At 34.7% G+C, this 24,417-nt stretch overlaps 3 protein-coding genes across 3 annotated transcripts; all 3 read right to left on the bottom strand.

Moving 5' to 3' along the window:
• Positions 1-4,593: 4,593 nt before the first annotated feature.
• On the bottom strand, positions 4,594-5,553 carry LOC100765155 (olfactory receptor 8K3). Its single transcript, XM_027421199.1, has one exon. The coding sequence runs from the start codon at positions 5,551-5,553 to the stop codon at positions 4,594-4,596; it is 960 nt and encodes a 319-aa protein (XP_027277000.1).
• A 7,072-nt stretch (positions 5,554-12,625) lies between these two features.
• On the bottom strand, positions 12,626-16,022 carry LOC113836362 (olfactory receptor 8K5-like). The gene is given in 3 exon segments (XM_027421198.1): positions 12,626-13,228; positions 13,230-13,540; positions 15,995-16,022. Coding segments are annotated over 3 exon segments (942 nt in total).
• Positions 16,023-21,736: 5,714 nt separating this feature from the next.
• Positions 21,737-22,663, bottom strand: LOC100765446 (olfactory receptor 8K5-like). The gene has a single exon (XM_027421197.1). The coding sequence runs from the start codon at positions 22,661-22,663 to the stop codon at positions 21,737-21,739; it is 927 nt and encodes a 308-aa protein (XP_027276998.1).
• Positions 22,664-24,417: the final 1,754 nt, after the last annotated feature.

The raw sequence follows: 24,417 nt of genomic DNA, 5'->3' as shown, positions 1-24,417 counted from the left end.
TCCTGTGTCTTGAAGTTAAATACGGCAGAAACTGGTAATGACTACTATAATAGACTAAAACAGTAAAAATGAGTGTACACAAAACTAGATCTCAACATACAGAAGAGTTGCTTAGCTATGATAGAAACAGTTCCTCCATATTAGCCATGGAAAAAACCTGTGGACCATTCCTAACTGCAAGGGCCTTGGAGAATGGTTAAATCAGTGAGCTTGACTTTTGTGTTGTAAGATATCAAACCCAACCTAAGAAGGAATGGTGACTACTTGCCTAGTACTGAGTCATTGAACATGTACACATTTCATGCATCATAGCATGCACCTTTTGGTGTTTTAGGGAATAATATTTCAAGTATTTGATTCCTCATCAACAAGGCCTTTAGAGAAACCAGGCTGATTATAAGGTGAATGTGTATTCTAAGTTGATACTTTACAGAAGCGGTTCAACATCTCAGTCCTATTCAACTTTTGTTTTCTACAGGTGCCACTCATGGGTCCTTGCAATTAAACTCCAGCTAGTTATTTTCCTACCTGCTCATATCTTTCTATATCAGCACCCTGGATCACTTCCCTTGTGCTTTACTAAACTTCCATCATCCCCATTCCTTCCTTCCCATGAGGCCCCTTTCTTCAATTAACAAAATGTGTACAGATGAAAGTTGGCCACTGGGAATATTAAAATTATGGATAATACAATATTTTAAATCACAAAACATTCCTTATTGTGAAATGCCCTTGTCATATATGTTTTATTGCTTTTGCTCATCTTATGTTGTGCAAATGGCTCAGTCTACATCAGCAGCATGATGCTAATCAGTCTTAATATCATGTAGGGTTCTGTCTTTTCCTGTCACACCAATTGGAAATGGTTTTATTATTCATGAATGGCTCTGGGGATTCAATGAAAAGAGTTTATTTTTTCAAAAACTCTAAACTTGGAACCAGATGGCTTTCCTTTTTATAAGCTCAGTAGTCCCACACTATCAGGAGCCATTTTTTAAAAAAATATTGTTATTATAATTTTGTTCTTGAATTTTTTTACAACCTTAAATGAACTTGTTCTTTAATAATTTCATAGATTTATAAAACTATGATCAATTCCCAGGCTCTTTAATCTCCTTCCCACTCCTATTACCAACTCTTCCTATAACCTCACTATATCCATTTGTATTTACTTATTTATTAAGTGCTTATGTTTCTTTAAAAATAGCATTTAAATTAATAGTTTTTGGGATTTTAATTACAGCATTTAGCCCTTTTCTTTGCTAACTCAAAAACTTCTATTGCTCTCTTTCAAATTGTCACATTCATACATGTGTACATGTGTGTGTATATCCATAAAATATAAAAGCCTCTCAACTATATAGTATTACTTGTATGTTTTATAATATTATTAACATTTTTTCACTGCTGACCATATCAAAAGCTACACCCAAATATTCCCGACATTGCTGCCTAAACAGAGCAAGAATAATAACAATAGATAACTAACATGGAAGGGGGAATCTCACAAGGCCTCAACTCCACACAAATGCTGGGAACAGGAGAAATTACCTTCTCTAGAAGAGGACAGCATCTTCTAAAATTGAGACACATTGAGTTTAATCAGGGTCATTGGTGTGCCCATGGATTTGAAAGCATTTGTTGACAGCCAGTAGACAAGTGAAGATAGGATGTAAGAGCCAGAAGAAAGGGGAAACAATTGTGAAATTCAGTCTTCTGGACAAATGCAGTTGTGACCTTACAGCAACTGTGACTACTTGCAATGGACCTACACAAAACTGGGCTTGACAACAGGAGACCATAAATCTGGGAACTCACAAGTTCCTAAACTGCTGGAATAAAATGTATTTTTTAAAAGGCATGGCTTCACTACGTAGATCAGGTTTACTAACTACTCATATGTCACCCATATCAGTCTTCAGAGTGAAGCAAGTCCCCGTGCAGTAGACTGGTGAATGCTATGACAGCAGGTATGAGCCACCATTCCTAGAAATGTATCATCATGATTCTCATTGTTAACTAATTTCCTGAGTGGATGAAGCTCATGTAAAACTACTCAAGTCCAAGCATTAAAATATTATGGAGAAAATTTTCTTATTGAGCTCTCTTTTTGTGAAGAAAATTTATCTCTTATATTCTCCTTGTGGACTTCCACATACAAATATATCATTGGCCAAAAATTTCATGAAAATCATCTTTTAAATCTTCTTTGGACTAAACTGGATGAACCTGAAAAGACAGAAATCAGAAATCAAGAAGCTCTATCTTTTCCCTTCCCTTCCCTTCCCTTCCCTTCCCTTCCCTTCCCTTCCCTTCCCTTCCCTTCCCTTCCTTCCTTCCCTTCCCTTCCCTTCCCTTCCCTTCCCTTCCCTTCCCTTCTCACTTCCCCTCCCCTCCCTTCCCTTTCCTTTGCCCTTTGCTGCCCTTCCCTTAGCCCTTTCCTGCCCTTCCCTTAGCCCTTTCCTGCCCTTCCCTTCCCTTTGCCCTTCCCTGCCCTTTTCTGTCCTCTTCTTTTCTCTTTTCTGTCCTCTTCTTTTCTCTTTTCTCTACTCCTCCTCTTCTTCCATCCTCTTCTTTCTTTCCTCTTCCACTTTCTTCCCCTCCTCTTCCTCCACTTCCTTTTAGTCCTCAGTACATTTTAACTACTTAATGATAATGTTTGCTAACACTTTCCCAGGTCAGTCTGCTATATGCTACTCAAAAATGTGACCAGGAAGTCCTTGGTAGTTTGACTACCTTAAAGACAATTTTAAGTGCATCAATGACATATAGCATTCAGTTATATAGGAGTGATGTACTCTGAATATTTTACAGATTTTTTTTGCAGTGAGCTGACTCTTTAAACTTTCATTGAAACAATATGGAATTGTAAAAGACTTATTTAATTTTTTATGTGTATATATATGTGACTACAAGAGTTTCTGTGCACTAGATGTATTCAACTTTCCATAGAGGACAGAAGCCCTGGATATGGGCTTGTTTGATGTAAGTGCTGAAAACCGAACTCAGATCCCATGCACAAGCAGTAAGTGCTCTTAACTGCTTTGCTATATCTTCAGTTCCTAATTACTTTTAATGAAGACAAATGAAGAAACAATGCTAGGACAGTTTTAAAAGAAAACATACCTGGTGTAGGAGTTAAGGCAGTTAATCAGAGGACTTGAGAGGAAGGAGGAGGAGAATGGCTACCCATTCTATACCAATTTGCATTACACAGTGAAGTTTATGCTAACCTGAGTTATAGCATAGGGTGTTGTCTCAGAAATATTTTTTAAACCACGTAAATAATGAAATATCAAATTTGCCAGCCCCTATTATATCCCTTTTATTATTTCTGTTAATGCTGCTGTTCCTTATGTCCTTAGACAGTTTTGAATTTATTTATTTGGTTACTTCATTTGGGCTTATAAACCTAACATACATGATATTTATTTTAAAAACCTTAGTAACAAGTTCTGAAATATGAAACAAAATGTTGGTTTTTATGAAAAAGTAATCATATTTTAAAAATGTGAGGAATGGCATTGAACATAAATGTATAAAACAAAACCAAATCTTTATATACTCACCTCACTTTGGTGGTCTAACACCATCAAAGGATACTTATATAGATCAAAAGAAAAATAAATGAAATATATACTATCATTTGGTTTGCTTCTCATGAACTAAATGATACATCAATATGACCAACCAATGAGAATCAATGAAAATAGAGTTTCATACTGGTTAATATTTAGACATAAACATATTGAAAAGATATAAAAATATTTCAATGAAGTCTTTTTTACAGAAAGGTATAAACACATATAATTTACTTAGGGTTTGTCATTTCTCTGTGGATAATTTAAAAAATCTGTTATACTGGGCTGACAGTAAGGCCAGAAACAGAAATACAAGCACATTGCTCAGCATATTTATGAAGGATTTAAGAGTACTGACCTTAAATGATACACCTTTCATTGTCAAGAAAATTGGTTAAGTGAGACAAGATCATGGGAGAGCAAAGATATTTACATTACTGATACATTACTGAGTTACATGTAGGAGAATTATATGTTGAAATAAAAGTATTGACAAAGAACAAATACTATAATACTGTTTGAGGTAGTATTTTGGCAAAATAATAAGAATTCAATTTCATACAAACAAACAATATGGGGTATAAATAAAAAATACGATATTGAAAAGTAAAGGTTAATTCTGAGAGAAAGCAATTACATAGATGAACACACCAGGAACAGATACTTTAAGCTTTATTTGAACAAGTGATAAACATGCAAAGAACTTAGCTATTTTTCTTTTGAAATTCTCATTATTTCCCACATCATTTCATCATGTCACTGTAAGTATGACGTGTGTGTGTGTGTGTGTGTGTGTGTGTGTGTGTGTGTGTGTTTAGGTGAGTGTCATCTGGTATGTATTCTCTTTACTTGTACAAAATCAACTTATTGTGGAAAATATTTATTTCAAATTTTGTTTTTATTATTAATCTATGTATAACAGTTAAAATAAAAGAACAATAATACATTGTAAAAATTCATATTGAAACAATTATGTTTTTAATGTTTTTTAAATGTATTTAATTAGGGTAGTTTATATTTTATGAAAACCCAAAGAAAATAATTTGCACAAATTATTCAATGTCCTTTGCAGGGCGTATTTTACATCTTTGTTCCTCAAGCTGTATATCAAGGGATTCAACATAGGGATAACCAGTGTATAGAATATGGAGGCCACTTTATCGGTGTCAAAGGAGTGGCTGGAATTGGGCTGCACATACATAAATATTAAAGTCCCATAGAAGACGATGACCACTATCAGGTGTGACCCACAGGTGGAGAAAGCCTTCCGTCTGCCCTCAGCAGAGTTCATCCTCAGAATAGCTATGAGAATTAGCAGGTAAGAAATAAGGACAATCAGAAGAGAGGAAATCAAATCAAAGGCTGCTAAAATTAGAATTATCAGCTCAACTTCATGTGTATCTGAGCACAGCAGAGATAACAAGGGGAGACTGTCACAGTAGAAATGACTGATGACATTGTAGCCACAGAAAGACAAAGTGAAAATCTTAATTGTGACTAGAAGAGAAACAAATGTGCAATAGAGATAAGGAACTGCCACCAGCACCCAACATACCCTTTGTGACATGATGACAGTATAAAGCAGAGGCTTACAGATGGCCACATAGCGGTCGTAGGACATTGCAGACAGAATAAATAGCTCACTAACAATGAACACAAGAAAGAAAGCAAGCTGTGTAGCACAAAGGTTAAATGATATTGTATTTTGATCCACAACAAAATTTACTAACATTTTGGGTCCCACAGATGTAGAATAACCTAGATCTGTGACAGCCAGGTGTTTGAGAAAGAAGTACATGGGTGTTTGCAGCCTGGGGTCTACTGTGGTGAGGATGATCATGCCTAGGTTGCCCATCAGTGAGATCAGATAGATGATGAGAAACAATCCAAACAATGGTGCCTGAAGTTCAGTGTGGTCTGTGACCCCCATCAGGATGAATTCACTCACAACTGTAATGTTGTCTTTCCCCATCTTGCCTTATCAGAAAACCTGTTCAGAGTAGAGACACCAATATCAACAATAGGTATTCTGTATAATCAACTGTCAATTGTTTAGTATATAACATTAGTATAAAAAATATATTCAAATTTTAAAATTTTATGACATGTGAGAATAAACTCATTGTTCTTAAATGACAATATGTGCTATAGAGTTATAAATGCAAAGATAGACTGGTTATTTTAATTGTGTTTGATTTCATGCAACAAACAGTTTTACATTGCATATAAATTTCTTAATTGTAATTTGAAGGTAAGCTTCTTTTGCTACTAAAGTTTGAGGAGAATCAGGCTTCACTGGATTTCACTATATCCAATATATTTTTCTCAATAGTGGCACATAATAATATCTCCTTAATTTTATGAAACATAATCAATTCTATATACATATACAGATAGATTGTAGCTAGATAGTAGAGAGAAAATTTATATAGATGGGTAATAAATAAAAAAGATTTATGATAGCAGTATGGAAGATATGGCAACTATGGAAATACAATGCAAAAATTTGTAAAATTCAGTGTTCAGGTAGAGGTAACATACATGCCTGTAATTTCAGGACATGGGAAGGTGACTGAATCTGATTTTTTATTTGATATCATTGTGGGGCAAAGATTGTGATCTTGTCTATAAAACCCAGAACTAAACCAAAAGAAAACTTTCATTTTTAATATACAGGGAATGATGATCCTCTTTAATGCTTTAATGTAGTCATAGAGAAAACCTAATTTAGATAGAGATTGCATTGAATAGTAGAGATCACACTCATTGAAAAATATCATTTCAGTCATACAAAAATGTATAGTGAATAAATGAATGAAACCACCTATTTAAGTATGATCAACTAAAAATTTTTACACCTCTTGTTAGTACATGTCAAACTTCAACAAACTGGACAGATGTTGAATATGTGTGTAAATGAGAGCAATAAAGCATGTTACCCTGCTAAATCACTTACATGAAGTGAAGAAAATACCAGAGGATATTTTATGGAGATATACTCGGTCTTGTTCTCCCTCCTCTCTCTTATGTCACAGGATCTCATTATATAATCCAGTTGTGCTCATACTTTTAACATGACTCTTTTACTCCTGAGGGTTGCATTTACAGACCTTAAGCTGTACATTGTGTAATGATATACTCAAAAAAATATTTTGTAAAAATGCTCCAACAACTAAATAAAATATACTATAGAAAAGGTGCACAAAATTCCTGGAAATGGTTTTCATCCTTTTATTATTACAAGAAATAAGAATTTCTCTGCATTATGGTGTAGTGTTCGATAAGGTAAAAAAGCTTGTAGTTAATCAAATAGAACCTAGATGAATGCTATAATGATAAAAAGTTGAACAGAGTTTGAAATTGAATGAATGTTGATGGATTAGAGTTATTATCAGGTTAATAAAATTATGAGATCCAATGCTTTTAAAAGAGAAATAAAAGTGATGTGTATGGTTAAAATTACAGTAGAAGTTACATCTAAATAAGACGTAAGCAAAAACTAAAATATAAAAATCAACATAAAGTAATAATGTGCCTTGTACTTAAATTGTTTAAAATATTACTTCTCAGTTTATAAAACTGCTTCCCAGTTTCCTGTCATGTGTCTAGTATGACCCATCTATTTTTTAGGCATATATGTTAGGAAGCAGTATGAGGTCAATATGCGCAAGGATACCAATAAGAAGCAATATGAACCTTTATTGTGTTGTCTTGTATCTTTTGTAGTTATTTGTGGCAAATACAAAAAAAAATCACCTTTGGTAAGTCTCTGCTTATTTTCACATTTATCTTCCTTAAGATTTTAGGTTAGCATGTAAATGAGTATGTTTCATTAGGGAATACTCTTGCATATAAGTAAATATTCTTTGTTCTCATTTGTCATCCTTTCTAGTTATGCTTTCTTCATCTACATGTAAAGTTCTAGACAATATCATTTTTGTCTGCAACTTGTGCTCCCTCATGATCTGAGAGCAGAAGCAGGTATTGATTTTATGTTAAATATGAAAACAGCATTGGTCTTCCTTTCAGCAGCTTTGGAGCTCCCAGACTTCTCTTTCAACTTTCATTGTCAGTTGGATCACTTTCATATTTTAGTTCTGTACCAACACTTTACTCTGTAAGAAAATTGTATCTATGTTTGTCAGATCTCATTGAAAATCAAAAGAACTTTTAGATATTCTATTTTATCAGGAGACTGGCTTCTTAAATATCTACTATCTATTCAAATATTGATTGAGAATCATATTACCCTTGTTTTCTAATAAAAATCCCACACTTTTAGTATTACCAGAGAATAACAATTATAGAGAAATCAATGTGAATTATCAATGCTGCCAAAAACTTTATCATACCACTTAATTGTAATAGTTATCTGTTATTTACCCTCAGTTTTTGTTTCAGTTTGAGATAACATATAAATACACATATACTGATATAAAAACAGAATGATATTTAAGAATATATTTTAATTTATTCTATAAAATTACATAAAATATAAAAATTGTATATATGAGTTTAGAGGAAAATATCTCAGTTACATTTGGTGGCAGGAAGCACTGAATAAGGAATAATAAATGGTAACAATTTTCTTTGTCTTCATTACTTAAGTGGAACTAAACATATGTAACCAAAAGATCGTGGATATCTATGACACATAACATCACATGATAATACTCTTTTTTACCTGTGATGAAGCCTCTGTTACCTTTCATGTGTTTCTCAAATGGAACAAAATGAACATAACTTATATTTTTCTCACTTTTTGAGATTGTCTCTTGGGAGATCCCAAGCAATATTTTGAATAATCCCAGAGCATTGCAGAGTATAACTAAATGTCTAGAGGATGCCCATTAACAAGGGAAATTTGTATGCACTAGTGTGTAATGATTCATTTTATATGTATATACATATTTGCATCCATGTAAGGCACTTCCATGAATTCATCTTCCTCCAAAACAAATAGAAAATTATATTAAGCACTTTAGTATTTATTTTAATAAAACTTATGAAATTACCACAGTTCAGCAACAATCTACAGCTTATTAAGCAACCTGGCAAACCTGGTAAGAATAGTAAAATTTATAATGATGTTAGATAACTTTGTCACATTTAAAGGCAAGATGCAATGGACTAAAGACAGACACCAGTCAGTAGCAGTGACAAACTAGTGAACTAGCAGCTGACTGAGATAGAAGGTCAATTATTACCTGTTTGAAGAAATCATTTTTGCAGATTTTTTTATTTGAATGAGAAACATGATTGATTTACATGACAATCCCAGTTCCCTTGTTCCTCCCAACCTTCCCTACCCCCTCCCAACTAAACCCTATCTGATTTGAAGAAATCATTTTTATGGTCCTTATCTTCACATGACTTGACTAATTCAATTAAAATTGTTTTATAACTGAGATAAAGAAAGGGAACACTTTGAAAATCTTACTTAGATTGTGTATAAATGCATACACACTTATGTGTATAACAATAATAATTAAAGAAGTCATAAATTTGATAGGGTATCATGATGGTGGCAAGACTTTTAGGAGAGGGAGGGGTGTGAAAATAACACAAATGTGATGTATTAATATGAAATTCTAAAAATAAAAAAGAAAATGTCATTGACAACGTTTTCAATAATAAACTCTCTCTAGGACAGAAATCTGGGTCAATAACTAAAGACAAAACTTATGAAGAGTTTCAAAGGGGTGTCAGTTAGGAGACCTGGGCAATCTATGGGGCCTCTGGTAGTGGATCAGTATTTATCCCTAGAATGGAAGCCCATTCAACATAGAGGGATACTCTCTCAGCTAAAACTGACTCATGGGGGTGGGCATAGGCCCTGCTCCAAACGATATGACAGACTTTTGAGATGCCTATGGAAGGCCCCCCTCTCCCTGGGGACCAGAAATGGTACTGGATAGGTAGAGTGTTAGTGGGGAGCAGGGGAGGAGGCGAGGGAGAGGGAACTGGGATTGACAAGTAAAACAAGCTTGTTTCTAATTTAAATTTTAAAAAAGAAGAAAAAAATCTAACTTTTTTCATACTTGTAGGTTTTAGCACTATAAGATTCTTTTCTAACATTCATGAACTCACTAAACCTGAGAATCTGGCTATGTTTCCAGTACCAGGACTAATTTACCTCCTGTTGAGTGTGCTTTAAGTCCAGTTAGACAGCTGTTGGTCATCACCTACATGTGAATGACATCAATGATCAATTTTAAAACTGAGCACATGATTATCCTGAGTTTAGATAGTTGGATCCATTGTCTTAGTGAGGCTGGCTAGAATACCCACAAAGACAGAAACTGAAGGCTTAAAAAGAAATTTCAGCCCCTAAGCAGCTGTTTCTGTTTTCTCACCTATTAAGAAATCCTTGCCTCAAGACAACTTATAAGGGACAGAAATGAAGTTCCTTATTTTTGGTAGTTTTGGGACTCATGATGAAGATGTCTACATATATGATGTCTACCCAAAATCCAACTCTCATAGACAAGAGGCTATGTGTTTTCATATTGCCTAATATTCCCTCATGTACTACGTTAATTGTCCTACTTTCACCACTATTGTGTAAGTCCTCTTTCTACAGGACTTCATTTGATCATCAAGGGCCAACTTCCATATTTTCACTGTTTATTGTCTTAGTCACTTTTATATTGCTGTAAAAAATACCACAACCAAGACTATTTACACATAAAAAGAGTTTATTAGGGACTTACATTCCGTGACCATGATGGTAGGGACCATGCCAGTAGACAGGCAGGCATGGTGCCAGAACAGCAGCACAGAGCTCACATTTTGAACAATAAGAGGCAAATAAAGCTAACTGGGAATCACATTAGGTTTTGCAACCTCAAATCTGACCCCTAGTCATGCAACTCCTTCAATAAGGCCATACCTATCCTTCTCAAAAAGTTCTACCAACTGGACCCCAAATATTCAAATACATTGGCCCATGAAAACCATTAAAATTAAAACCACTATAGTTATTAATTGGAATCACATGAATTTGAAGGACATATCAGACCTCAGTAGTGTTTATTGTGTCATCTACAAATAGATACCAACAAAGGACAGAACACTTAATTCATAATTTGACAAACTTAGAAAATTTTCTGACCAGTAATCAGTTTATATCCAAACCAATGCATAAATATTCCCCTTGAGGACACATGAGACAAAATGTAGACTTCGTGTCACCAAATTCACTAAATAAACAAAAAATAGCAATAGAAACAATATTGAATTCAATAGTCTCTCTCTCTCTCTCTCTCTCTCTCTCTCTCTCTCTCTCTCTCTCTCTGTGTGTGTGTGTGTGTGTGTGTGTGTGTGTGCATGTGTAATTTTTCTCTAAATTGTTACCAGAGTCTGTAACTCTCCTGAAAATCTTATGAATATTCAGTATGGACAAACAAAGAGAGAGCAGGATGAGAAATACCATATTAGAGGGAGTCACTATAGGTCCAAGAAGAGATCTGGAACTAGGGAGATCTCCAGAGACCTACAAGGATGACACGAACTGACAATCCAGGCAATGATGGAGGGGATAACCTAAAAGCCCTTCCCCTAAAATGAGACTGATGACTACTCTTTATGCCATCCTAGAGCCCTCATCCAGTGGCTGATGGAAGCAGACACAGATATCCACAAATATATACTGAGCTGAAATCTGGAATTTAGTTGAAGAGAGGGAGGAATGAAGATTGAAGGGGTCTGTACAAGGTTGGAGAAACCCACAGAAAAAGTTGGCCTGAATGAGGGAGAGCACATCGACCCCAGAAGCTGTCTGGGAGGCCAGTACAAGAGTGATCCAGACCCCTGAACATGGATGTCAATAAGGAGGCCTCTGCACTCCAGGGAGCCTCTGGTAGTGGATTAGTATTTTTCCCTGGTGCAAGAAGGGACTTTGAGAGCCCATCCCACATGAAGGGATACACTCTGGCCCTGGACAAATGGGGAAGGGCCCAGGCCCAGCACAGGAAGATTTGGTGAACTTTGCAGACCCCCGTTGAGGGCCCTACCCTGCCTGGGGAGTGGTGGGTGGATGGGGTGGGGTAGGTTGGGGGTGGGGGAGGAGGGATGGGCCTGAGGGGTGGGAGATGGAGAAGGGACTTACATATGAAACAAGCTTGTTCCCTAACTTGAACAAAAAAAAACAAAAAACAAAAAACAAAAAAAAAAACCTTTGGTTGGGCTACAAAGCTACAAAGCTAAGAAGAAAATTAAGTTTATTTTCTGTATATTCTATATACACATAATTTATACACATATATCATGCCACATAATTTTAAAACTGCATAATAAGTAATTGTATTTTAGTAATTACAAAAGTTACTTCTCAACAGTACATAGTACATGATAACAAATAAAGGTTAAAGGCCAAAAAAAAAAAAAAAAATCCAGAATGTAACCACAGACTTCTGGAGATCTTTTAAGGAAAAAAATAGGACAAGAAATTACTGAAAATGCATGGCATTCAGAAAATAAAGAACAATGTATAATAATTGTTGACCATCATCTAGAATTACTTTAAAAATAAATAACATTATAATTAAATATGAAAGTGCTGTATGGCAGAGAATCAGAAAAATTAAATTTATACAGTGTTCATAAACATGATCTTTACATGGCATCGATTTTGTGTGCAATAACTTTAGGCTTAAAACATAAAATGAAAACAAGATTAGGCAGACAAATATCTAAATACATAAAACAAAACAAAACAAAAATCTCTGTAAACCAAACAACCAAACACATGTTACAGAAATGTGGCTAAAGCAGTTCTTCCATTCCTATAATATTAGTTCAGTGGAAATAATTAAGACATATTGAAGCAAAATCTAGGTATGTTGGTATGAAAGTGATATTTAATGGAGTTCTGTAATTTTTTAAGCACAATTTTTTTTTGTGGCTACAAGGGATACATTATGATGTTCTACATATTATCATGAGTTTTTCTTCCTTGTGAATCAAAAGGAATATAGTAATATAGATACTAATATTGACTTACATTTCCTTTCACATTTTATTGAAATAGTCCATATTAAATATTAAGTACAAAGTTTACATCGATCCTTAAAGACCTTTAGAAAGGCTCTTTTTACTTCCTTATTTCTAAAGCTGTAAATCAAGGGATTGAGCATAGGAATCACTAATGTATAAAACACAGAGGCTATTTTATCAGTTTCAAATGAGTGGGTGGATTTTGGCTGTAAGTACATGAAAAGTAGTGTCCCATAAAATACTACTACCACTGTCAGATGAGAGCCACAAGTTGAGAATGCCTTTTTCCTACCTTCTGCAGAATGCATTCCATATATGGCTAGTAGAATCAGAAGGTAAGATACTAAGACTACGAAGAGAGAAGAGATCAAATTAAGTGCTGAAAATAATATGATCAATAATTCTATGTCCCGTGCATTTGAACACAGTAAAAGTAACATGGGGACATTGTCACAGTAGAAATGGCTAATGACATTAGAGCCACAGAAAGCTAATGTAAAAATCTTACTAGTTATCATCACAGCCTGGAAAATACTGTAGAGATATGGAATGCCAACAAGCACATGACAACGTCTCTGAGTCATGATCACACTGTAGCACAAAGGGTTACAGATGGCCACATAGCGGTCATAGGCCATTGAAGACAAGATTAAAAAGTTCACTGATAATGAAAGTGATATAGAATGCCATCTGTGTGGCACAAGCATAGTAAGAAATGACATTTTGATCCACCACAAAATTTACCATCATCTTTGGGTAAATGACAGTACAATTGCCAAGATCAATGAAAGCCAGGTGTCTGATAAAATAATACATAGGTGTATGAAGGCGAGAATCCAACTTGGTCAAAATGATCATGCTAAGGTTACCTATCATGGCAACTCCGTAGGTGACTAGGAAGACCCCTAAAAGAGGAAGCTGCAGCTCAGCTCTGCGTGTGATTCGTGTCAGAATGAATTCAGCTGGTATTGTTGAGTTCCCCAGAGTCATTTCAATGTTCTGAAAAGATACACAAGTGCCATCAACTTTTAAATAGTATCATAAAAGCAAGTTCAAAGATAAGATAAAATATGGGGCGGGGGGGGGGATACTTTCTCAGCTTAGATATAGGGCAAGGGCTTCAGTACTTCCCCAAAGGATGTTATAGACTTTGAGGATCCCCCACAGGAGGCCTTACCGTCTCTTAGGATTGGATGGGGGTTGGGATAGGCTGATAATGGGAGTAGTGGGAGGATGGGATGGAGAGGGAAATGGGATTGGTATGTAAAATAATATCCTTTTAATTTAATTAAATATTTAATTTAAAAATCTACATTTAATGGCTGATAGAAAAATGATTTTTAATATCCGATTCTAAATGTTAAATAAAGAAGGAAAGCTCTGCCTTCTAAAAAGAAGGTCCTTGTGGCACACACTCAAAGATACCCTTTAACTTCTTACTAAAATTAGTCAAAGACAAGATAAAATTTGCATTCTAATGGCTAAGAGAAAACTGACATTATTTGTGTGGCTACTGGAAATGCAATCAATAAATTCTTGTTAAGAAATATTGAATATATTTTATTTATACTAGAGGACCATAATTTTTCTTAATAAATTTTCTTTTATGTATGATAATTCTCATGGAATTTAGTTAAGATTAAATAATATAGGAGTGGAAACCACATGAAACTAATGACATTTCAAATTAGTTTTGTTTTGGGGCTTTTAAGTTCCTATGTTGGGCTTGTAATGATTGTTTAAAAAAGAGGTACAACTACGTCAAACTTGCTAAGCAAGTTATATGATTTTCTATCACCAGGCCATTATCTCTGAAAACATACATAGACGTATCATTATATGAAGCAAACAGGATATATTTAAGAATACATATACACATATATTATTGTTATATAGTTATTACATGTATACATATCCATCTTAAACTTATATGAATATGCATATAGGCATGCAATAACAATTACTGAAAACGAGGCTATGAATTTGAAGGAGAGTGGGGAGGGTTATATGGGAGGGTTTGGAAGGAGGAAACTAAAGGGATAAATGTAATTATAGTATAGTCGAAAATATAAGATTCCTTTCTGGCACAGGGGAAATGTTAAGGGATCCACAGGGATGACCCCCACTAAGAATCCAAGCAGTGGTGGAGAAAATGCCATTGATGCCCTTCCCCTATAATGAGATGGGTCTCTACCTTGGTTACCATTCTAGAGCCGTCATCCAGTAGCTGTTCGAAGCAGAAACAGGCACCCACAGCTATTTACTGAACCATACCCCTGGAATCCAATTGTGGAGAGGGAGGAGGGATGAGCAAAGAAGCAAGACAGTGCTGCAGAAACCCGCAGAAACAGTGGACCTGACCTAGTGAGAACATGGAGACCCAAGTCATAAAGCTGGGGAAATAGCATTGGACCAAACCAAGCCCCCTGAATGTGGGTGCCAGCTAGGAGGCCAAGACAGTCTATGGAACCTCTTACAGTGGAGTCAATCTTTTACCCTAGAGCACAAATGGACTTTGGGTGCCCATGCCCTATGGAGGGATATTATTGCAGCCCAGATACAGCAAGGAGGGCATAGGCCCTCCCCAAAACGATATGACAGACTTTGAAGGTCCCTTGGCGGAGGGCCTAAATATTCCTGAGGAGGATTTGGATTATGGGTTGGGGGGTTTGGGGAGGAACATGGGAGGGTGGGAGGGTGAGGGAGTGGGGGGATGGATATGTAAATATGAGTAGTAATCAAACAGTTTAAATAAATATAAATAAATAAAAATAAGTAAAATATAAGATTCAATTAAACTCACTTTCTCTTTCTATTCTGAATTTTGTCCTTTGTATTTTGCTGATTATTAAGAGCATTTATAAGTATAAAAATCACTGAGAAATATCATGAAACAAATCATATTCCAATGGAGAACTGATGTTAAAATATTTATTTTTCAGTATGTGAATGTGAATCTGAAATTTCATTAATAAAATTAGTACAATATACTGTGTTTTTTGGAGTAGTCACTGACTACAACTGAATTTCAAATTTTCCACTCTGAATAAATATTCACCTTTATTTCTTCAGATGTATGTATAGCTTCTTTGTTTATTTCATGTAACATATACTTATCACATTCTTTCCTCATAACCAACTCCTCCCTGATTCTTCCCACTTTCATAATCACTAAAGTTTTTGTTCTTTCTTTTCTCTTCTGGTAGATGCAGACTCTCAAAAACAACAGCAAAAGATAAAAAACAAAGAAAAGAAATGAAAGTAATGAAAAAATGCTAATTTAAAAAGATAATAGTAGAGGCTTCAAAACACACAAAGGTGAACATTTGCTTCCTAGTATACATGGCTTATGTTGTTATACATGAATCATTAATATTTAGTAAAGTAATTAATTGTACTTTATTAGTATATAACACTATTAAGACACACATTGTGATGAGCCATTTTAGCATTGCTTTAACCATTTGTTAAACCTCATAATAATAACTATTTTATTGTTTATGGAATTTGACAATGGAGCATTTAGATTATATTATTTCTAATATTTCAATAATTCATGCTAGTTAGATGGAAAATCAGTAAAAACACATCAGTTCTAATTAGTGACAAGAGAATTAATATTTTTCATGTACCTTCTTTCACACTCAGAATTGCCACAATGAGATATGCAGACAGGCAACAGGCAATTTTCAATGGAAGAAGAGACTGGGTATTGAAATTCTCATATAAAATACACAATAGAATGGTATAAATTTATTGCTCAGGCATCAAGTAGAAATGTCAGGAAGTCCATCTCAAGACCCCAAATCACAATTTGGAACGGTAACAAAGCATTGTAAACTGTGGTGGTTAGCAACAATCATAGGTATCAACTTCATCAGTGTTGGATTTTCCTTTCTGATAATGAGGCCTGGGGAAGAAGGTGACTATATATTACTAGGACACCTCTGTGCCCTCTTCCCAGCTGAAGTTGTCTGCTTCTTCACCATTGAGTCCTACTCTTATTTAAAGATATTTCTTCATTCGCTAGTAACACAGAACCCTACCTCTAATTTATAAGGGCACAGAGCCTGCTATGTTGTTATGGTATGAGATGTGTTAGACTGAGTAAAATAATTCAGAATTGGGAAAGCAATTTTGTTTTACTTTGATATGTTTAACTTGTTCCAAAATTTCCTCTAGGTCATTCCTTAATTCTGTTTCCACTTTCAGTGGCACTTACTATATCCTTCTAAGATTTCTAGTGTTCATTACTGTTGTATTCTTGCTCAACAAGGAGAGACTCTGGCTTCTTTTGAATACCTTAAGTTACACAAGCAAAATAGTCTCACATAAGATTGACCTTAGGGCTCACAAAACTTAAAAGTTATGAAGAGGAAGCAGTGAGATTTCAATCATATGCATGTGATGACAATTAGAAATTATTTAGTGCTCAGTTTTCTCAAAAGCTTCATAACTCTTTAAAAATCACCTTTTTTTTTTCATTTGCTCAATGTTTTCAATGTCTAGTATTGGAAAAAAAATCAGATGTTAAGCAGTTTTGTGAAACATTAAAACAAATAAAGATAGCCTATGATTGTGCAGGTGATATACAAAAATAAAATGAATTTTACTTTTTGAGATTGCAATGAAATACCTTAAAATCCTCCACTTTAAAGTAGCAGTTTATATATTCACACTGAAATTAAATGTTATTTACTAAAATTGCATAAAACATGCTAATTATACTTTTTCATTTACTTGAAAATCAGATGAAACTGGGGATCTTATATTGTACCTGGAAATCTGATTTTAATAATTTTAAATGGTGAGATCAATGATATTTTTAGTTCACTAAAATTCTCTTTTCCACTTTCAATATCTAAATGTCATATTCACCTCTCAGAGTGTGCAGCAGCTGTTCAATTCATAGAATTTCAATTCTCCCTCAAATAAATACTCATGTAGGTGATAACAATTATCCAAGCAAATATTTCCCTTCTGCAATATACTCTTGAAGACAGTGAAAAGAGTAAGTAGAATCTAAGAGTCAATGAAGATTATGAGGATCAAGTTACCAGAAGAACTGTAACCATTCCTACTCACCACTAACAAAGATTCTGATTTTCTTCTCTGAAATTATTCTTCCTTTTGCTCCAGAGAGGGGAAATTTATGGTTTTCCTCATTATTTGTGACGTTCCCAGAGGTGATAGCATATAATTTGTTCTGTTTATTGTGACTAAATTATCTGAGAGATTTTTTAAAGAAAATTGTATTGATGTCATCCATCCTTTTCCCCAGTGAGAAAACATAAAGTCAACTCTTGAAAAGCATCAAAGCAACAAACTGATCTTAGGAGTTCCATAGAGACATAAAGGGTTTATAGGCCCTGACTGAATAGGTAAAGAGTTTAGTATTGAGATAGTAAGTGAAAGCACTGTAGTACTAGTTGATCTGTATAAAATTGAGAAGTGTCATGTTGGTCATGGCTTTGTAAGTGGGGTTGTAATCACACAGAAGATTTTGAATGTGTTTTTCCTAATACAATGCATAAAAAGTTGCCAGTGTTTTTGGAAGGGGGCAAGAGAAGAGGATGCTGTCATAGCAGGATTGAAACACATTATACGCACATGCTTTGTCCTCTGCTTCTTTTTACTTATAGACATTTTCTTCTCATGAGTAACTGACCCAAAAATGATAATTAAAGTCAGATCATCTCCTCTCTGTCTGCACAGCATTGCTTTGTGTTTCCAGGTGTTTACCAATTTAGGATTATTGCTGTCAATGTTGGCCTATTGTTGGGAGACTAACTCAATGGTTATGATGACCGGTATGGATGTGTGAAGTCAGCTCAATGACAAAACTCTGTCTACATGTTTCTAACAAGTGGCTTGAAATAGCCTGAACTATTTTTATTTATACAGTTTCAATAGTTTGCAGGAACAGTTGTACAATCAAATTTGTTTCCTTAAGTTTGTAATAATAGTTACAATAATTGCCATTTTTTCCCTTATCTCATTCTCCTCCTGACCCCCAACTTTCCCACCAGTAACCTATATGATTCATAGTCTTAATAGTAAAAGCATCAGCAGTATGGCAATCAACAAAGGAAGTTTTCTAACTAGACACACTTACAGGTAGAGTAGAGTGTGCCCAGTTGGCAGCATTTGCAGTTACAGTGTTATGCAATGTGAAGGAGAATTTTGCCTCTAGTGATTAATGTTTTACCTCTGGTAAAATCTAAATTCTCACAGCTAGCCCATCAGCCAAGGCTGAATCAATTCACTCTTTACTCCTATAGGTGATATATCAGCTTTTCTCCTATCATCCTGTGAATTTCATAACTTAAAAGCTTAGTCTTAGTTGTTGTCACTGCTCATCTCTTGTTCTCATGTCCCCTTCCTCTATGGTTCCTACATAATGGGCTTATATAGTATTGAGACAGCTGTAGAAATGAAGGCATTGTGGAATTCTATGATTCTGCTTCATTCCTTGTTCTTAGTCTCTTCCTATTAACTCTTGGTATTAGCATTACAATCAGCATTTGTCATAGACTCTAGTGGTTAAAATAATTTTCTCTAAAGCAGTTATACAGATTGGTAACATCGTGAACTACTGTGACCCTTTTCAGACTAGTCACAGAGTGTGATGGAAAGGCAACACCCTGTTCTTGAGAATCCTGAATTCATGATCACACTTGAAACATCAAAGGTTTTGGGAGCTGAATCAAGTTCACTGTATCCTTTTGACAACACCTCTCTGGCTCATTCAGAGGAGGGTCATCAGAAGGAAGTTTTCCCTACTAAAAAGCAATTCATCCATATATCTAAGAAAGTGAAATTATAGCAAGTCAGCAATAATTTGTACAAGGGAAACAAGAAGAAGAGGTGGCACATAGGCTCCTGGGAACATGCCCAGAATTATGCAGTGAACTATCCATCAGCCTTGCCAAAAACTGACTAAATTCTCCATGTCCTTGCCATAGGGAGAGCTTGTTCATGCAATTTTAGACCTTGTCTCCTGAAGAAGTCACGTGGCTCCTGGCAGTCTGTGTTGCTCACTGTTAACACTTAATTTTATAATGGGACCATGAGAAAATATATACTGCTGATTATTACGTTGTGTATAGGTGGAATGACCAACTCAGTAAAACATACTATAATTCAAGGAGAGTTGCTTGCAAGGTTGAGGATAGATTTACAAGAGCATATTCATAACTTTTTTCCTTGTCGCCAAGTACTTCACAACAAGGAAACATAAAGTGAAACTGTGAAATATAATAGCCTGATATGTAAAAGTTGACATAGCCACAAGTGTGCTAAGATACAAGACAGGACCTGTCACTGTAAATTTAATTCAATATTTGATCCCTAGATCAAATCCCTTAACTGATTCCTTCATAATTTGCACTGTCCCATACTCAGCATATTCAATTTCCAAACTCATCTTTATTCATCAACAAAAGTAAAATACATCTGCCCAACTGAATCATATCAGTTTTACTAGTAAAATATTGATTTCTCCAAAGAAAGGCAGATACATTATTCATTTGTTCAATGAGTAATTTTATCCTGAGTAGAAAAGCAGCATATGTAAGCCTAAGTGTAAATATATGTAGAATTACTTCACCATTACTATTCATCCAAGAGACAGTCAGAACAGGTTTGATTCTGGCAATCACATTAAATACAACTTTGTCAAATAATACTGCATCCTAATACTTAATATTTTAAGGACATATATCATTTACTGAAGTCATAGATTATAAGTGCCAATATTAATATAATAAATATATAAAACATAGAAGCCAGTTGTTCAGCTTCCAAAGAATGACTGGGCAGGGATTGTAAATATAGCAATACCAAGAAATCTGTCAGTGTAATGAGGAAACAGGAGCAGAGTTTAGTTTGATAAACACCCACAATTATTGACATTTTTAATCATGGGGTTATGTCATAACCTGCATCAGTGAATGATATTTGCCTGAGACAAATGATAAATGGGTGTTTACCCTAAAGAGAAACCATATTCAAGCTGCTCAAATTGAAACTACAAAGATGGTGAAAAAAGGATAACAGAGCCAGCAAATGTGACTGATATAAATGCTCATTAGAATAAAGCTGTTCATCATAATTACATGCTACCATTGAATAGTGGCTTAGAAAAACTCTATTTTGTATAAGGATATACCTGTGAATGAAACAGATTTCATGTGCTATCTTCTGGGGGATATTAAATCAAGTAAAATGAGTATAAGACCTTAACATTTGCTACTTTTCATACATAAAATATTCACTAACACTTCAATATAAGCTTTTTGCTGTTTGTTTGTTTGTTTGTTTTTGCAATGGCCTTGAGAAATATGATGGTGTTGTATTAAAAAATCAGAATCAGTAATTCGTTGTATTTTAGTGAAAGAGGAAAAGGCAAGCATGTCACATACAAAAAAGTAAAAGCAGTGCTTCAGAGATAGTTAGGTGGGAAGAGGCTTGATGCTACAATATGCATATTGAGTAGTTTATAATTCCAACAACTGTGGTATTCAACATCTCTCACCTTCATGGGTGATCTACACTCACGTACACGCACACAAATGCACACAATTGATCACATACACATAAATAAATGTTATAAAATACATCATTGAAAAGTAAGAGCAGTACATAAAATTAATGGATATTTATATTAAAATAACAAGAAAAACATTTTTACTAAAAGCAAATGTTATCAGAATGAGTCCTTAACTTTTATTAGTTTATATCTGTTTTCTGAAAGAGACTGAGAGACTATTTTTATCATATTGTTTTATTTATTAATACTACAAAACAGTGAAGATAGATTATCCCTTCTCCTCCCCCCCCAAAAAAAATCCTAGCAAAGAAAAACGTACATTATTGACATAGAGTTTTTCATTTGTTCATATTTGGTAAAATATAAGCTTGTATATCACTAATTGAAACATTTATTCTGAAGCAAGAAATGATAGTAAGGATGCTATATTAAGTTGGATTTAAACTGTAAGTGGAAACAGGACATATAAGTTAAACAATATCTGTCAACATGAACTATAATACATTTTATGTGGAGTTAAACTATGCTACTATTTTGGAAATATCATTTGACAGTTATAGTTGGCAAAGATTATTATGTGGTTATTTCATACTGAACAATATAGTCTTCATAGATTCTTAAAGACTCTATGAAAAGCGTTTTTTACCTCTTTGTTCCTTAAACTGTAAATCAAGGGGTTAAGCATGGGGATCACCAAAGTATAAAACACGGAGGCCATTTTGTCAGTTTCAAATGAGTGAGTTGATTTAGGCTGCACATACATGAAGAGTAGAGACCCATAGAACACCACCACGACTGTCAGATGGGAACCACATGTAGAGAAAGCTTTTTTTCTACCTTCTGCAGAATGCATTCGAAATATTGTTAACAAAATCAGAATATAGGACAAAAGAACTACAAAAAGTGAAGAGATTAGATTAAAGGCTGAAAACAATATAGTCAACAACTCTGTCTCTTGTACTTGGGAGCATATCAAAGGTAGCAAGGGGACAACATCACAATAGAAATGGCTGATGACATTAGTGCCACAGAAAGTCAATGTGAAATACTTAATAGGGAACAGCAGAGCCTGGAAGGTACTGTAGAGGTATGGGATTCCAACAAGTACATGGCAGCGTGTCTGTGACATGATTGCACTGTAGAGCAGAGGGTTGCAAATAGCCACATAGCGGTCATAGGCCATGGAGGACAAGATTGAAAGTTCACTGACTATAAACATAATGAAGCATGCCATTTGTGTGGCACAAGCATAATAGGTGATGGTATTTTGATCCACTACAAAATTCACCAGCATCTTGGGGCAGATAGCAGTGGAATTTCCAAGATCAATGAAAGCCAGGTGTCTGATGAAAAAGTACATAGGGGTATGTAGGTGAGAGTCAAGCTTGGTCAAAATGATCATGCCCAGATTTCCCACCACTGTGATTGCATAGATGACAAGGAAGATTGCAAATAGAGGGATTTTCAACTCAGGACTCTGTGTGACTCCCATCAAGATGAACTCAGTTGGCATTGTTGTATTTTGTTGGCCCATTTGGTTGGTCCAGAAGTAACTCTTCTTGAAGAAACTATATAAAGATTTATTAGGACTTTTTCATTGCCATATAGTCGTAGTAGTAGACATAATTAGAACAGATATTTTTTCACTATAGAAACAACACAAGTCATTTTTACATATTTTTGAATAAAATAAAACTTGGCTTTCCCCAAATAGGGAAAATATATGAATTACATAAGGGAATAGGAATGATTAAACTCAAGGTTCAGCAAGAGTTGATGAAAATACATAGAAAATAAATCCATGTAAGTAACAGAAAGTCATTTTCATAATGCTAAGGTACAAGGATGACCCGAGCTAAGACCCCTAGCAGTAGTGGAGAGGATACATAAACTGGCTTTCCCCTGTAACAAGACTGGTGACTACACCGTCATAATAGACCCTTCATCCAGTACCTGATGGAAGCAGATGCAGAGACCTACATCCAAGCACCAGGGCAAGCTACAGAATCCATTATAAGAGATGGAGGAGAGATTATACGTGCAAGGGGCTCACGATCAGGATGGGGAAACGCACAGAGACAAACTTTCCAGGAACTCAGGGATTCTAGACTGAAAGTTGGGGATCCTGCGCGGGACAGAAACAGGCCCTCTTCACATGGGCAACCGTTTTGCAGCCTGGTCTTTGTGTGGCACCCATGGCAATGGGACTAGGATCTATGCCCTAATGGACGGATGATCTGGGGTTTTGAAGCCCATTCCAAATGGTGGGATGCCTTGCTCAACCTTGATGGTGGGGAGGTCTTGGTCCTGCCTCGACTGAATGGGCCAGTCAGCTTTGTTGACTCCCCATGTGAGAGGCCTTACCCTTTTTGAGGAATGGATGACATAGGGGAAGGGGGAGGAGGGGATAGAGGGGAAATGTGATTGGTTTGTAAAATGAATAAATAAAATAAAATACAAAAAACCCAGAGACCAATCAGATTTCACTTTAATAAATAATATATTGATAAAAAGAGCCTTACAGTCTATCATATCCTATTTCTATTCATTCTGAAAATTCATGTACAGTCTTTATTTTCTCTAGGGTACAGAGCTGTCCAATAAAAAATCATACAATCATGTAATCAATTAAATATTGTCTAATATGAATTTACCCATTATCAATAAATGCAATTTGTCTTGCAACTATAATATAGCCCATCCTAACTAAAGTTCAAGTGATTATTGTATATTTGGTATTAGGTGAGTACATTAAGGTGGTTTGACTTTTATTAACAACGCTACTTATCATGCAGTAATGGCTTCAAAGAACATTATTACTGCCAGCGATTGAAATATGTCTGATATTTTACTAATAACATTATTGTATTTTGTGTTAGATTATAGTTTGGTAATAGTTTATTTACAATAGAACACATGTTTTTCTATAATATAGAAATACATTTTTGTCTTAAATTACTCATCTATTTCATTTTTAATAAAGAATAAACCCAAATTAGCATAAGACCCACATAATCTAGAATCTAAATCTTAATGATTTAAATCAAGATCCAAAGAGATCAAATGCTTAATTCAGTATTCTTTATTTTCTTCCTCACTGTTGAAAATAATTCTGAAAAGCAGTAAATCTATTACTTAAAATTTTATTGTTTAGTTAATATCCATTAAATTCTGAAATTTTTATAGCACATTTATGATGTGTAATTTATGATTTTAAAAATTATTTTATTAATAACTTCATTTTTGTAATAAAAGTAAATAATTAGAAAATATATAATGAATAGTATA

This window comes from Cricetulus griseus, chromosome 6, assembly GCF_003668045.3.
Source record: "Cricetulus griseus strain 17A/GY chromosome 6, alternate assembly CriGri-PICRH-1.0, whole genome shotgun sequence".
NCBI classification, from domain to species: domain Eukaryota; kingdom Metazoa; phylum Chordata; class Mammalia; order Rodentia; family Cricetidae; genus Cricetulus; species Cricetulus griseus.
The sequence above is the reverse complement of the archived record's forward strand: the minus strand, read 5'-3'. Positions and strand labels throughout refer to the sequence as shown.

What these genes read in the sequence shown, in the direction of transcription:
- LOC100765155 (XM_027421199.1), bottom strand. Translation starts at nt 5,553, where the DNA reads ATGGGGAAAGACAACATTACAGTTGTGAGTGAATTCATCCTGATGGGG.
- LOC100765446 (XM_027421197.1), bottom strand. Translation starts at nt 22,663, where the DNA reads ATGGGCCAACAAAATACAACAATGCCAACTGAGTTCATCTTGATGGGA.